Source organism: Culex pipiens, chromosome 2, assembly GCF_016801865.2.
Source record: "Culex pipiens pallens isolate TS chromosome 2, TS_CPP_V2, whole genome shotgun sequence".
NCBI classification, from domain to species: domain Eukaryota; kingdom Metazoa; phylum Arthropoda; class Insecta; order Diptera; family Culicidae; genus Culex; species Culex pipiens.
The window spans coordinates 42422320-42438041 of record NC_068938.1 but is presented as its reverse complement, the minus strand read 5'-3'; the positions used below and the strand labels follow the sequence as shown (position 1 = coordinate 42438041).

At 39.1% G+C, this 15722-nt stretch overlaps 2 protein-coding genes across 2 annotated transcripts; both read left to right on the top strand.

Moving 5' to 3' along the window:
• Nucleotides 1-4184: 4184 nt before the first annotated feature.
• Nucleotides 4185-5022, top strand: LOC128092637 (putative uncharacterized protein DDB_G0279653; the record flags this gene model as incomplete). The annotated part of the gene is made up of 2 exons (XM_052706892.1): nucleotides 4185-4318; nucleotides 4440-5022. Coding segments are annotated over exons 1-2 (717 nt in total), but the record flags the coding sequence as incomplete, so codon positions are not given.
• Nucleotides 5023-6213: 1191 nt separating this feature from the next.
• Nucleotides 6214-7003, top strand: LOC120420898 (angiopoietin-related protein 1-like). Its single transcript, XM_052706891.1, has 2 exons — nucleotides 6214-6290; nucleotides 6352-7003. Exons 1-2 carry the CDS (start codon nucleotides 6214-6216, stop codon nucleotides 7001-7003), a joined length of 729 nt encoding a protein of 242 aa, XP_052562851.1.
• Nucleotides 7004-15722: the final 8719 nt, after the last annotated feature.

Sequence of the window (15722 nt, the reverse complement as noted above, 5' to 3'; positions counted from 1 at the left end):
TTTACAAATCCGGGAAATTTCTTTGCTTATACAATCGAATTAATACTAGATCAGATCAAATTATGCAAGCTTAATTAATATCAATTTTGCTAACAAGTTATAGCAAAATGTATCATGATTGAGCATTAAATTATGTGAAATTATCTGAAAAAAACATTAAATAAATAAAACCCTGATATTACTATCGATTTAATTAAATCTAAGAAAATATTCAACTTAATTCATACAATAAATTTTCAATTCAAACTACCTATCTCTAATTATTTGAAATAATCAAATAATAAATCATAAAATAACTGAGTTTCTGAATTTAAACATATTAAGGTCTCCAATTGCAATTATAAAATCAAAACTCTTTGAAGCAATCATGGAAAAATAACATCATTTTATCAAATTGCTCGTAAATTTGGGAGGGGCGCCAAATTGATTCTTCGCCAAGGGCGCCATGGACCCAAGGTACGGCTCTGCCCCGACCCCTCTTCGATTTGCGTGAAACTTGGTCCTAAGGGGTAACTTTTGTCCTTGATCACGAATCCGAGGTCCTTTTTTTATATCTCGTGACGGAGGGGCGGTATGACCCCTTCCATTTTTGAACATGCGAAAAAAGAGGTGTTTTTCAATAATTTGCAGCCCGACACGGTGATGAAATAGAAATTTGGTGTCAAAGGGACTTTTATGTAAAATTAGACGCCCAATTTGATAACGTACTCAGAATTTAAAAAAAACGTATTTTTCATCGAAAAAAACACTAAAAAAGCTTTAAAAAATTTCCGTTTCTCGACTATAAAATTTGATTGCAACATGTCATTTTATGGGAAATTTAATGTACTTTTCGAATCTACATTGACCCAGAAGGGTCATTTTTTCATTTAGAACAACATTTTTAATTTTAAAATTTCGTGTTGTCCCGCCCGTGTGGATAAATCGGACCGCGCACTGGACTCACAATCCAGAGGTCGCCGGTTCGAATCCCGCGGCGGGCGCTCTAAAATTCTTTGTGTAAATATGTGTATTCGGCGCCGTCGCTCCGTGCCATACTTTCATACACTTAGGAGCCCAGGGCGGCGAAGTCCTTGTAGATAAAAAGGAAGACACTAGTGGTTGGTACTAGCAATGGTGGCCGACAGCTATAAAGTCAACTTCGTTTTTTCGTTTTTTCTAACTTTGCCGGGTTATTTTTTAGAGTGTAACAATGTTCTACAAAGTTGTAGAACAGACAATTACAAAAATTTTGATATATAAACTTATAAACAAGCTTCCCATGCGCCAGTGCCAACGCACACCGCGGGTTTGGTTTTCTAGCTTCAGTACGTGCCTGAACCCATTTGTGTATTGGTATCTTGGTACATCGTACCAGCGCACCACGACACTCTCGGCTCGCCCCATCGGTTTTGTTTCTGGCACTCACCCATGGCATGAACCCAGCGTGCCGTGGTACGCGCCGTGGTATTGAACCCGTTTTGTACCGCCAGCGCGTACCACGGCACGTACCTCGGCTCGTAACGAGAGAAGCACCTTGGCTCATATACCGGATTCATGCCATGGGTGAGTGCCAGACACAAAACCGACGCGGCGAACCGAGAGTGTCGTGGTGCGCTGGTACGATGAACCAAAATACCCTCGGTTCGTGTGAGTCGGGTACGGGTGTAAACCGAACAAAGCAGGCGCAAAGCAAACCCGAGGTGCAAGTAAACCGCGTGTACCGCACGGTGCAGGGAAGCTTGCTTATAAACATCACGAGTTATCGCGATTTTACGAAAAAAAGTTTTGAAAAAGTTGGTCGTCATCGATCATGGCCGTTCATGGTCACCCGCGACAGACAGGGACGACGAAACAAAGAGAAACGCAAAAAGAAACTTTTTCAAAACTTTTTTTTCGTAAAATCGCAATAACTCGTGATGTTTTTTTTTTTTTTTTTTTTTTTTCCCATAAAATGACATGTTCCAAAATTTTGTATAGTCAAGTAACGGAAAATGGGAGAATTTTTAAAACTTTTTTAGTGTTTTTTTCGATGAAAAATACGTTTTATCGGAATTCTGAGTACGCCATCAAATCGGGCGTCTAATTTTACATAAAAGTCCCTTTGACACCAAATTTCTATCTCATCACCGTTTCAGGCTGCAAATTATTGAAAAACACCTCTTTTTTCGCATGTTCAAAAATGGAAGGGGTCGTACCGCCCCTCCGTCACGAGATATCAAAAAACGGACCTAGGATTCGTGATCAGGGACAAAAGTTACCCCTTAGGACAAAGTTTCACGCAAATCAAAGAGGGGTCGGGGCAACTGCTGTGTGAGTTGGCGGAGAATTACCCAAGTACATTTGAAATCTTGAAATATTTTTTTAAGGAGATCAGAAAACTTCACAAATGATTCATTTTTCATGATCAATACGTACAACTTTGCCGAAGACATCAAGTCGATCAGAAAATTTCATCAAAAGATAGATGATTCGAATAAAAAAATAAAATGGTCGATTTTGTAGAGATTCAAAATTTAAAGTATTTTGAAGAATATCAATAAGATTTTTCATTTAATTATTTTTCTATGAATTAACTGAATAGCAGTTAATGGTTGTGCCTTCCTAGCTGAGATGAGAATATAATCCTGCTTAAAAATGAACTTTTCATATAGAAAGCTCGTAGACCTATCTTCATGTATAACTATCGACTCAGAATCAAAAACTGACTAAATGGAAGCAAACCTACCACGTAGTTAGATCAAGTTTGTTTTGTTTAGTAAGCTTTCTAAAATTACGGCAGTCTTTGTTTTATCCTTTGAATTTTTTTCAATAAGTGGTTCAAACACTTCAAATATTGCACTAATCTTTCATAAACCATTTTTCATTTCCATCCCATTGACAAAACTCTGTCCAAAGATTCTCCAAATCCCACAATTATTTCTGCGGCTTCACGGCTATCTCAACCGGCATCCCGTCCCGTTGCATCCCAATCCAATCCCTGCAGCATGCGTGCTGCACAAATACCTCCTCCCTATCAGAACGAGATCACTTTGCAAAAGGGCAATAAAATTAGTTACACTTGTTCCGGGGTTTATCAAGGCAAAATAATTGATAATAAATTTCGACATTCTATTATCCGTAAGCCAAAAGATTCGATGGCACCAGCTAGCCAGCAGTGCGTTATCCTTGGTCCTTTTTCCGAAGGATCAATTCGAGTCAGGGGGATGACGGTCTAGGGTGGTGATACGAAAGGGGGAAAGAACTGCACAACTGCATCGACAGAAAGAGCCTGGCTTTTATTTCGAAATCCTCGTCGTTGGTTTTTATTTGTGCGTCAGTCGTTGTCGATTGGACAGTAGGGTAGGTGGTTCTATTATTGACTTGAGACGTATGATTGTAACTTATTGAAATAAACAGTGTGATTTGAAATTAGAATTTTCCATAGTAGTAAGAGAGTCCAACCTAAAGCCAACTACCCTAAATTTACGCAAAGCAAACAAACGCACTTAGGGCGCACTTGTTATCCTGGTACTGACCACACTATCCTGCAGCAGTTTCCCTCAGGCTGCCTGCAGGATTCTACCCTTGGCAGAGTGCGTGTTTAGAGGCCACAGTATGCAGAAGATCAACCGGAATCACACCAGAAGCGATTTCAATTTATGTCCTTTGAAAGGCAATAAAATTTAGCGAAATCACACTCACTTTAAGCTGACCACTTGTTTGGAAAAATGTCGTCTGAAAATAGAAAATTGTATTTGAGAATTGAAAATTGCAAGAGATCATTTAATAGCTAACATTTGGTCGTTGAACTTAAAAAAATCGACATTGTTAAATTTCCACTAATGTTCCCAATTTCAACCCTTTTTGGCACATTAAACTGCCCTCTGCAGAAAACCTCAGCATGATGAGTTCATTCCCAAATCGCTCGTAATGATCACACATTTCGCAATTTTTCACCTTTCCCGGAGCAGCGGAGTCAAACTTAATGTTTCTACTTTTGCCGGGGCGTGTAAATTCGAATTTAATGAACGATCTTGGCAAAAGCGGGGAGTGACCGGCTGCTGTTAGAGTGCATTTTTTAAATCTTTTTTTTTTCTTTCGTTAAAAGGCCAAGAGGGTTGAAATCGGTGCAGCGGCACTTTAAAAGATGGTGTGTGCGGAATTTTTAACACGACTCATCAAACATCAAATTGCACCCTAATTAAGATCTTGCAGCACGCGGAATGGCAACGCTGACGAGAGGAATGGGGAATGATGGGAATCTCAGCCGGAGCAGAGTTGGCAACTTTTGGGGTGCCATTTTCGACTTGGCGGCCAACGAGCTTGACGACGGTTTTGTGGGGAACCGTGGAAGGGAGTGAAATTGGGATATTTTTGGGAGTTATTTACGATCAGTCATTTTTTTTTGTATTTTTAGGCTTAGTCAGAACTTTGTGAGAACTTTTACTGTCACTTAAGTGGCCATTCTAAACCATAAGTTCATCCAAACAAAAACAAAAACAAAAACAAAAACAAAAACAAAAACAAAAACAAAAACAAAAACAAAAACAAAAACAAAAACAAAACCAAAACCAAAACCAAAACCAAAACCAAAACCAAAACCAAAACCAAAACCAAAACCAAAACCAAAACCAAAACCAAAACCAAAACCAAAACCAAAACCAAAACCAAAACCAAAACCAAAACCAAAACCAAAACCAAAACCAAAACCAAAACCAAAACCAAAACCAAAACCAAAACCAAAACCAAAACCAAAACCAAAACCAAAACCAAAACCAAAACCAAAACCAAAACCAAAACCAAAACCAAAACCAAAACCAAAACCAAAACCAAAACCAAAACCAAAACCAAAACCAAAACCAAAACCAAAACCAAAACCAAAACCAAAACCAAAACCAAAACCAAAACCAAAACCAAAACCAAAACCAAAACCAAAACCAAAACCAAAACCAAAACCAAAACCAAAACCAAAACCAAAACCAAAACCAAAACCAAAACCAAAACCAAAACAAAAACAAAAACAAGAGCAAGAGCAAGAGCAAGAGCAAGAGCAAGAGCAAGAGCAAGAGCAAGAGCAAGAGCAAGAGCAAGAGCAAGAGCAAGAGCAAGAGCAAGAGCAAGAGCAAGAGCAAGAGCAAGAGCAAGAGCAAGAGCAAGAGCAAGAGCAAGAGCAAGAGCAAGAGCAAGAGCAAGAGCAAGAGCAAGAGCAAGAGCAAGAGCAAGAGCAAGAGCAAGAGCAAGAGCAAGAGCAAGAGCAAGAGCAAGAGCAAGAGCAAGAGCAAGAGCAAGAGCAAGAGCAAGAGCAAGAGCAAGAGCAAGAGCAAGAGCAAGAGCAAGAGCAAGAGCAAGAGCAAGAGCAAGAGCAAGAGCAAGAGCAAGAGCAAGAGCAAGAGCAAGAGCAAGAGCAAGAGCAAGAGCAAGAGCAAGAGCAAGAGCAAGAGCAAGAGCAAGAGCAAGAGCAAGAGCAAGAGCAAGAGCAAGAGCAAGAGCAAGAGCAAGAGCAAGAGCAAGAGCAAGAGCAAGAGCAAGAGCAAGAGCAAGAGCAAGAGCAAGAGCAAGAGCAAGAGCAAGAGCAAGAGCAAGAGCAAGAGCAAGAGCAAGAGCAAGAGCAAGAGCAAGAGCAAGAGCAAGAGCAAGAGCAAGAGCAAGAGCAAGAGCAAGAGCAAGAGCAAGAGCAAGAGCAAGAGCAAGAGCAAGAGCAAGAGCAAGAGCAAGAGCAAGAGCAAAAGCAAGAGCAAGAGCAAGAGCAAGAGCAAGAGCAAGAGCAAGAGCAAGAGCAAGAGCAAGGGCAAGAGCAAGAGCAAGGGCAAGAGCAAGAGCAAGAGCAAGAGCAAGAGCAAGAGCAAGAGCAAGAGCAAGAGCAAGAGCAAGAGCAAGAGCAAGAGCAAGAGCAAGAGCAAGAGCAAGAGCAAGAGCAAATTTACGCGTCTCTTTTTTGCAACAGTAGTTTGAATACTATTATTTTGAGTGATAAACAGTATTTTCTCAGTTCTATCGAGAATGACAGGAATGAAAACAGTTTCAAAACGAATTCGCTAAATAAAACATATTTTAGACAAAAGCACAAGTGCACTCAAAAAAGGAATACAATTTGAACCACACTAATGCACATGATGATAAGGGTGACATTAGTGGCTTTTCAATGTTCAACAAGTTTGTGTTAACGGTTATTCCATGTAAATAGATGATAAGGCAAAATTCAGCGAAAAGCTTAAATGAACTATGAGTTGTTAAATAGAGTTTCCAATCACAATGCGTTTGAAGTCAGTCGAGGTTGTCTTTTTATTCCATTTCTTTGCGCAATATTTAAATGGTGAATCGCTTCTGAGGTAAGGTGTAATAATTATTTACTAAATATAATAATTATATTTATAAATACACCATCTATAGCACAACTTCACCCACCAGCCTACCAACAACCTGTTCACGATCTACGAATCGTCATTCGGGAGTTCAGCTGATCCATCCTCAGCCGGGATTCCGCGAGCCTTTTCAAGTGTTTTGCGACCAAGAGTTCGAGGACGGAGGATGGGTCGTGATCCAGAACCGTTTCGAGGGCTCCGTGTACTTCCACCGGGATTGGCGCGAGTACGAGCGGGGTTTCGGGAACATTGAGGGTGAATTTTGGTTGGGACTGGGAAAGATCCACGAGTTGAGCTATTCGAGGCGGTACGAGTTGGTGGTGGTGTTGGAGGATTGGGATGGCGTTGAAGCGATTGCACGGTATAGTGAGTTTTTGGTGGCTGGACCGGTGGAGAAGTACGAGTTGAAGAGTTTGGGAACGTTTGAAGGGAGTGCTGGAGATTCGATGCAGAATAATGTTGGGATGGGGTTCAGTACGTTCGACGCTGATCATGATCTTCATCCGGAGAATTGTGCTGAGTTTCGAAGAGGCGCTTGGTGGTACAGATATTGCAATGAAAGTAACTTGAATGCACTTTATATGAGAGGACTCAACGAGACGTCGATGTTTTGGCTCACATTTCGAGATCACTTCTATGGTTTGAAACGCACCAGAATGATGATTCGAGCTGTCGTCTAGATCAAGGTTTGTCCAATGCTTTGTAACTTAACGGTTCATTTGCAAGTACAAAAAACAAGATTCATTCGTCGCTGTCAGCGAAACAGGAAAATATTTCGCTAATTAAATTCCGCAAACAATTTTTCAAATTTTCACTCGACAATCTATTTTTAAGTCGCCACACCAGCGATCCCCGACTCAAGTGAAGACGTTTACCGCCGCTTCACAACATGGCCGTTGAGTAATTAATTAGCCCGGCAGGGACGACAATGATGACACTCCTTGGTCTGCTCCGTCACAAAGCCCTGATTTTCCCGGAATGCGCTCCTCCATCGTTTCACGGGGTGAATTGGACGATCTAGGACGATCACAGGCGGTTTCACGACGTGGCTCGCGTGATTAATGCCCGGATCCGTCATTTCACAAGTCACCGAAAGTCACTTTCTCTCTCCGCGTGAAGATTCCCTGATCTGTGATGTCGCGAAAAAGGGTGACATTTGACTAATGATTTGGGACGGTTTAAACCTCCCGGGAAAATACGCCGAACGGACGACGGTGCTGCTAATTGAGTGGATCTTTCAGTCAGCAAATCATAAATATAAAACCCGGTGGGACGGTCAGCTGCCTTTTCGGTTGAGTTTCTGTTTGATGATCTTTAGTCTTTCGACGAGTTGTTTGTTTTTCTTAAAATTTGAGATCACATTTAAGAAAGTTCAATTTTTTGTATCTTTTTAAAAAGAATTTACGATCCAAGAGAACCTCATTCTCTGTATTGAAACACATACGAAATTTGTTAGATTAATCTCCGGAAGTAGATCCTAAATTTCAAAATAATCCCCGAATCAGCTCATTTCAATGATTACTTTCCGAACACAAAGCTTGTGTACACTGCTTCCCGGGGACATGTTCAAGCCGGTGACATAAAATTACCGCCAAATTTGGCAAAATAAAATTCCACTCAGAAGGCATAAAAACTCGGCACTTTCTCCCCGCCCAGAATCCTTCTCCAGTAATCCCTCTCTAATGAGATCTTCACAGCTACTTTGCGCAAATCTTCATGCCACTGACTGGGGCAAAAGGGGCGCTTAGAGTTGGTATTTTTACGACCCGTTTCGAACCCAAAAAAAAATAACTGAGCGCCATCACTTGGCCTCGCGAATTTGTGTGCCTGCGTGCGGTCTTCACACCCTGAGCATAAATTGAACGTAGGGAAAAAGGCACATAAAACCCCGGTCCCGAAACGCGTCTCGCAATCATAAATCGATACGGTGGAGCGCGAAAAAAGACAATAAATTATGTTGTCCTCGTGGCGAGGTCCTCGCGGATTTCCCCCCACCACCGGTTTTTGCGAGCGCGAAAAAATGCTTTATTTTGTGTGAAACGAAGGAGTTGGGGTAAAATGGGTTAAGAAGTCATAACGATTTGAAATGAAGTTAAAGAAAAAAAGACAACAAGACAAGACAACAAGACAACAAGACAACAAGACAACAAGACAACAAGACAACAAGACAACAAGACAACAAGACAACAAGACAACAAGACAACAAGACAACAAGACAACAAGACAACAAGACAACAAGACAACAAGACAACAAGACAACAAGACAACAAGACAACAAGACAACAAGACAACAAGACAACAAGACAACAAGACAACAAGACAACAAGACAAAAATACCCAGTTTACTCCCGTCTCCCCCTCGCGGGACACATTTTAGCGCAATCGTCGCCCCCTCGACTACCGAAATCGGGGTGTCGCAATGTGTCGACTGCCGGGGACCTACCACGAAGATTTGGGAATTGAATCGAAACGACACTTTGGCACTTCTTTCTATGTATCCGCTCATCTGGATGAACGTTAAAATGTACCAAAAATTGTAGGAAACGAACGACAGAAAAATCTCAAAAAGCCGTTCCAGCTTCCAGAGGGCTCGGCACGACGAAGATTAAGGGAGTGCGTGTGGCATTATTAAGGGAAGTGTACAAGGAGAGCTCAAGGAAGTGGCGTAAGTCGAGCGTCGGATTTCCAATGGGAAGAGAAGGGCAGGTTAAGGATCACTGAGTGATGCTCTTCCCCCGCACGGGGTGGAGAGGTGTCAGCCCCCGAAGGAAAGGATCAAGGATTAAGCAAACGAAGCGACACTTCCTCTTGTTGTAGCATGTTGTAAAGTTGAGAGAAAAATAACGGCAGAATGGGTACATGTGTGACTTTCAAGTGTAATAATTTAGAATAATTTTAGCTTTCAAAGTTATTCGATATTTTTGTGTTTAATAAAATCATCTATTTAAACAGCAGGCAAATCAATGCAAATCATTGAACAATTTTTCAATATTGCAAATAAAAATGACAGATTAGTTATCAACGTTTTTGGAAATCGCCGTTTGTTTGTATTTTTTAATTTAAAATAACTTTTGTCTATGCAACCAAGAATATTTAGCTTTATATTTTCGGTAATGTGCTCCGTGTTTAAATTAAAAGAATTTTTTGAGATTATTTTTTTCGTTTTATTTATTTATTATATTTCAATTTAAATTTATTTCATGAAGGAAATTGCATTTCTGACAAAAGAATTTCTGAATAGCTTTCATTGATTTTTTTTTGATCATTAAATTTGCATTGCAAAGTCAAATGTTAGTCGAAATTTGGATGCTTTTTAAAGTTGGGTAATTTTATGCCGACTAACACAAAATCGGAAATAGTTGCCCCGACCCCTTTTCGATTTTGATGAAACATTGAAGAGGTAAATCTGAAAAAAAAACGGATTTTTCTATTAAAAAAAATATGCAGCAATAGTTGATAAAAACATTACAAAGGCGTTATTAAACTGAAAAAAAATGGAACATGTAATTTAATGGGAAATTTTTTGTTCTTTTTGAATATGCATTAACTAGAAAGGTAATTTTAAAATTAGAACATTATTTTTCATTTTAAATTTTCGTGTTTCTTGTAATTTTGCAGAGTATTTTTTTAGGGTGAGACAATGTTCTACAAAGTTGTAGATAATAAGATAATTTTAAAAAGTTTGATTTATAAACTTAAGGGGCTTGCAATCTAACGGAAAAAATAATGAAAAAGTTTTGTCGATCGTGTCTATCGTGGGGGACTTCGAACGGCCATGATCAACGACGACCAACTTTTTCAAAACAGTTTTTTGTTTCGTAAAATCGCGAAAGCTTGTGAGTTACAGTTACAAGCAAAAACAATGTTTGTAATTGTCTGCTCATAAACTTTGTACAAGCAAAGCAAAGTTACAAAAACTCGAAATTTTAAGATGAAAAATTTGTTCTTAAGGAAAAAGTACCCTTCTGAGTTAATGTAGGATCTAAAAGTTCATCAAATTTCCCATAATAAATAATTGGGACATGTTATTACATGTCCCAATTATTTTTCCAATTGAGTTACAAAAAATGAAAGAGTTTTTTTTTAACTTTTTGTGTTTTCAAAAATTACAAACCTAAATGAAAAAATTACCTTGGGTTATTTCAGATTTAAAAAGTACAATTATGTCCAATAAAATTGTATCTTTCTTTTTTTTTTGCAGAGAGTACCGAAAATTGCAGAATTATTGAAACTATTTTTTGTGTTTTTTTGGATAAAAAAAAGTTTTTTTTTCGGATTTCTGAGTACGCCATAAAAACTGGCGTCCAATTTTATTTAAAAGTCCTTTTGACACAAAATTTTCAAACCGTTACTATTTTATGTACAAATTATTAAAATACACGTATTTTTTCTCATGTTTAAAAATGGAACCCAGGCAGGTGGGAATATCAAAACGGAGGTCATTTCAATCAAAAGTATTGTTCAAATATCTATTTCGTTATCAAAAAATCATGATCATCGGTAAAATAATAAAAAATATAAAATAGTGATATCCCCAACACTTAGTCTATTAATTGTTATTGAACAGATCTATGAAATATGGAAAATCATTGAATCATTGATCGCGTTATTCATGTGATATTCCAACATTTTAAAAACAATCATCAGTCATAACCGACTTTCGTCAAGGACATTATTTTGGTCATGAAATGTGGTCTTTATACTATTTTATTTTAAGTAAAAATTTTAAAGTTGATTTTTTAAATTATTGATCTGCCCCTTAAGGAAATAACAATTTGTTCGAAATATACCTAAGTGTCCATAACCCAAATTGTTATTTTGTTAAATATGGCCAAAACTATGGGAAAATTTTGATCATAAAATTGGTCATAGCACATTGTTTTTGTAATGAAATGTGGTCTTTACACCAAAACATTTTTTAAAGGTGAAAAAATTGAAAGTTTATTCTTTCAATTATTGATATTGGAATGCTCGGGTTCGTGATCAGGGACTAAAATTACTCCTTAGGACAAAGTTTCACGCAAATCAAAGAGGGGTCGGGGCAACTGCTGTGTGAGTTGGCGGAGAATTACCCAATTGTTTTGAGGTTCTCCTTTTGCCAGAGAAATATTGAAGTTTTTTTTAAATATTGTTTTGCCTTCTAATTTTTATTAGCAATAGCTCGAATATATTTTTTAAATGCCTACAAAATCAATATCAGAACCCGAAACACACTCTCGCACATTATCTCGAACGGCCAAATATCTATTGCACCCAAGTAGAATGAACAAAGTTAGAATTTCCATCATATCGTAACTTTCTTAGCAGTTTCTTTTTGCTGTTATTGTTTTTCACTTTTCCTCTCCAAACACCAAAAAAAAAACATACTCAACTCAAACCACATAAATATTTTCATCTCGCTGGAGTGTGAAATTTTAATAAGACTGAGTTTTTCAACAGTTTTTTTGCTGCTGCTGCCTCCAAGTGTGTGTGTGTGTTTTCGGTTCTGCGCATGCATCAGTAGCAAACAAAAGCATAAATTATGTAGCGCGCGAAGGTTTTTCTTTGCTTTTTTGTCCTCTCTTCCTAGTTGTGACGTTCTTGGCAGAGGCGTGTGAGTGTCGAGTTTTTTTTTTTTGCGAGACCTGCTCCTTATCCTTGCACGGTTGAGATGTTCTAGTCTGGGGCCTTGTTATCTGCAGCAGCAGCAGTTGTTTGTTTCTGTTTCGCCCCAGATAGCTGTCAGTGCAAACGAGAGGCGCGCGAGGGAAGCCAAATTTGTTTCCATTTTTTGTTGTTTTGTTTTTTTCTTCTGGTTGATCTCGGCTTTTCCAAACATACCCGATTTTCCTCCCGCGAGCATGGTGGCATTCGGTCTTTCTCTCCCTAACACACTGACTGGTTCATGTGGTTTTGTTGATTGTTGTTTTTTACGAGACACGGATGCCGAGAGTGAGAGGGAGGAAGAGAGGAGGCAAAGTTGAAAGATATCGTTATGGCACTTTTGACAGTTATTTTCATGTAAATTAGGCAGCAACTAAAAATATGCTGACGACGGCGGCGGCGGCCGGGCTGATGCTGGGTGGGTGGTTTAGCATAAGTGAACTCTATGTTTCTATGTTTATGCATCTGTGGAAGTGAGGGCGAGAGGTGATAAATGTGAGATTGATTCATTTATTTAGGACTTAATTAAGCCATAAACATGTGGCACTAGTTTTTGTTGAGTAGCTGGAACAAGAACTATTTATAAAGATGTATTTAATTTTGTTAGAAAATATACATATCAAATAAATTTTAGAACATACAGGACCAGTTGGGTGCTCAGAAAATGGGACTTTTTTCAAAACCTCCACTCCACAAGCTGAATATATGTTCCTTTAGAAATGTTTGGATTCTGGGCCAAATATGAGCAAAATAGGTCAACATTTCAGTAACATCATTTCAAAAGAGCGAAACCTACAATCCTGTTTCGAGAAAAACAACATTCAAAATTTTGCAATTTCGATCAATTCCTATTTTCACATAAAAGCATGAAAACCATCAATTTTGTCAAAACGTAATAGAAAATAGCAATAATTTCATCATAGAGAGCAATTTGAAAATAATTAAGCTATTTTTGCTGTTAAAAATTGAGAAAAAGAAATTACGCCTTTTTGAAGAGCGTGCCTACATTTTCGCCCCACCGTATTCGCCACCCACCCAACAAAAAACAACGGTATCGCCCGTCAGGTTACACCACAAAGCAGAAGTAAACAACAGATTAGCCCTTTTGTGTTTTGTTCATTTTTCGGGTTTTTTGTGGTTAAACAACTATTTTATTATTGTGAAACGTTAGAGTCAGTGATAATACAGTGATATTTGCGACCTCAGTGATAAAAAATTGGTCTAGAAAGCCTTCATAAGGAGTCTGATTCAGGCCAAGACTCGTTGAGCTAGGATACACCGTAAGTAGCAAGTTGGTTTGACGATGTGGTCTATATTGAAGTGACGTTCCTTGGGGTGTCCCCGCCGGAAGTGGGAGACATGACAGCTGACGACTAGGCCACCCCGCGACACCATCCTGCCTTCTCAATCTTTGCATAGCTACAATGGTTACGGAGGCGATGATTTTGTACTGCATTCCTCCTAAACCTCCCTACACTAACTTTGTGTCCTGCAACTGCTCGACCCAGAAACCTCGGATGTCCCAAGAACCGGTAAATTATGGACCATCATGTCAACATTGTGAAACGAGACCAGATCCGATACTACAATAATTGAAATTAAAAAGCTATGTATTTAGGATCATACAAATCTGTGTTTGTTGTGGAATTGTGGAGACATCAGAAACATACATTTTGATCCATTTTGAGGATTGTCAGGATAAAATTCACTAAATTATAACAAAAATTGAGTGTTTCTAAATTTACGTCGGAACTTGCAGAAAACACTACATTCGCCCCTCGTGATTGGGTGAAAACACAAGGGCGGAAATTCAATTTGGTTTGTTTTGATTGATGTTGTTGATTAGCCCTTTTGTTTTTTGCTTGTAAAACTACGTAGTTTCGGAATTTTGAGATGTTGGAGGGTGTTTTAGAATCAGATTTGTTCGCTTTACATGATTCTGACGAAAACTCAGTTTGTTTACATCTGAGGGTTTCGCCTTTTTGAAAATTTGTTACTGATTTCAATACATCTGTGCTCTCTTATGATAACTAGATAGGAAAACCAGCAAGCTAAGTACAAGAGAGCACAGAGGCATCGATTTACTGATTGATACTCGAGGGTGAAGTTTGTATGGGAAAAACGTAAAAATGTATGAAAACTCCAATTTTCTTACGGTTTTGTCTGCAGGGTGCGTAACTATCATCCAAATATACACAAAAGTGACATTCTTATAGAAAATTTATTACTTCTGGAGCAACATTTGAAAGGGGCGGTACGACATTGCTCTTACGGCCTTTCATTACACGCGTTTAAATGGGACGAAAGGCCGTAAGAGCAATGTCGTACCGCCCCTTTCAAATGTTGCTCTGGACTTACAATCGAGTTTATCAAATATTTCAAAAATATATTTCAGTGTAATCGACGACCTACCAAAACCCTTGAGCCCAGAAACAAAATCAAAACAGATTAGTTCTCCATTTCAAGCGAAAAAACGGGATGCTCAAAGAACTGCCATTAATCATCGCCACCAACCTGCCAACCAGCCCAGCCGTCAGTTCCTCGGAAGAGCGCACGTCGAGACGAACTTCTTGACAATTTAATAGAAACATCAGAGAGCTGGAAGCTCAGCAATGCCAGTGAGCCTGAGCAGGGCAGATCAGAGCAAGATGGAAACGTCAGAAAATCGTTCGCGTTAGACAAATCAAATAAAAGAGAAGAAACTGATTGATCTTCGATTTATGGTTGAGTTTCGGATGATTTGTATTGTTCTAGTTTGGATTTCTTGGAGATTTCTGATGCAACTCTATTCCGTTTATTGTTTGCTTTATTATGTCATATCAATCATCGACTGATTGGAGTGTTTGATGGTTTTGGGAACCTCTTGGTAAGAGATTCGACGTTTATGATAGAGCTGCAGGAAAATTTTCAGGAAAGTAGTATCATTCGTTACGGGGGTTGAGAGGCCATCATCAACCGGAGGAGAGGGCAAATTTCAATTATTCATCACCAACTCCTGTGATGGACCTGTGGTCGAACCTACAATCTCGGGACTGTGACAGCTTTTGAACAGCACCCGCGATAGCTATCAGTCGCTTTGGGTCGTAAAGTTCACCAAGTGCATTATTGAAAGTCTCAACACAGGGTCATCCCACTTTTGACAGCATCCTTTCTGTTAATCCTAGAAGGCAACCCTGCCTTCAACCATACTTTTCAGTACTGGGGCGGGGTGATAAAAGTTAATTGTAATTACAACAGTTATACAAATTGCACTTGTTCCTCCCCGACATCCAAAAGTGATACACACCCTCCCCTGTAACAATCTCCGGAACACGATCGGAAACCAGCTCTCGAGCTAACTTTATTATTTGCTCTAATCTGTTTAATTCCTTAACCCCCTATGGTGGCAGCAGCACAAGTGTGTCCTTAACCGACGACCCAACTTAGAAGGGATAAACCGAGAGGGTGGCTGCAATTTGTGAAACCAACACTGTCCTCAGCCCGAAATGATAACATCATCGAGAGCGAGAGGGGGAAAATCTCGGGGTTGTTTCGTGTTATTCAATATCACTTCATCTCCCGGTTGGTGGTCGTGGTGGCAGTAGTGGTGAGCGATTTAAGGGATGTTCGACTAGTAATGTCGTTTTTATTAGAGAAGGATGCTGGGAGATTGTTGGAAAAGGGGGAAGCACGAAGATTTTATAAGTCTTGGTGAACAAGTTGAAAACAAAAACAGTGCGATAGGTAAATTTTTGAGTTAGTTTTGCTGAATAAATG

Coding starts and splice junctions, on each gene's coding strand:
- LOC120420898 (XM_052706891.1), top strand. CDS start 6,214: ATGCGTTTGAAGTCAGTCGAGGTTGTCTTTTTATTCCATTTCTTTGCG. Junction 6,291..6,351: donor AATGGTGAATCGCTTCTGAG/GTAAGGTGTAAT, acceptor CACCATCTATAG/CACAACTTCACCCACCAGCC.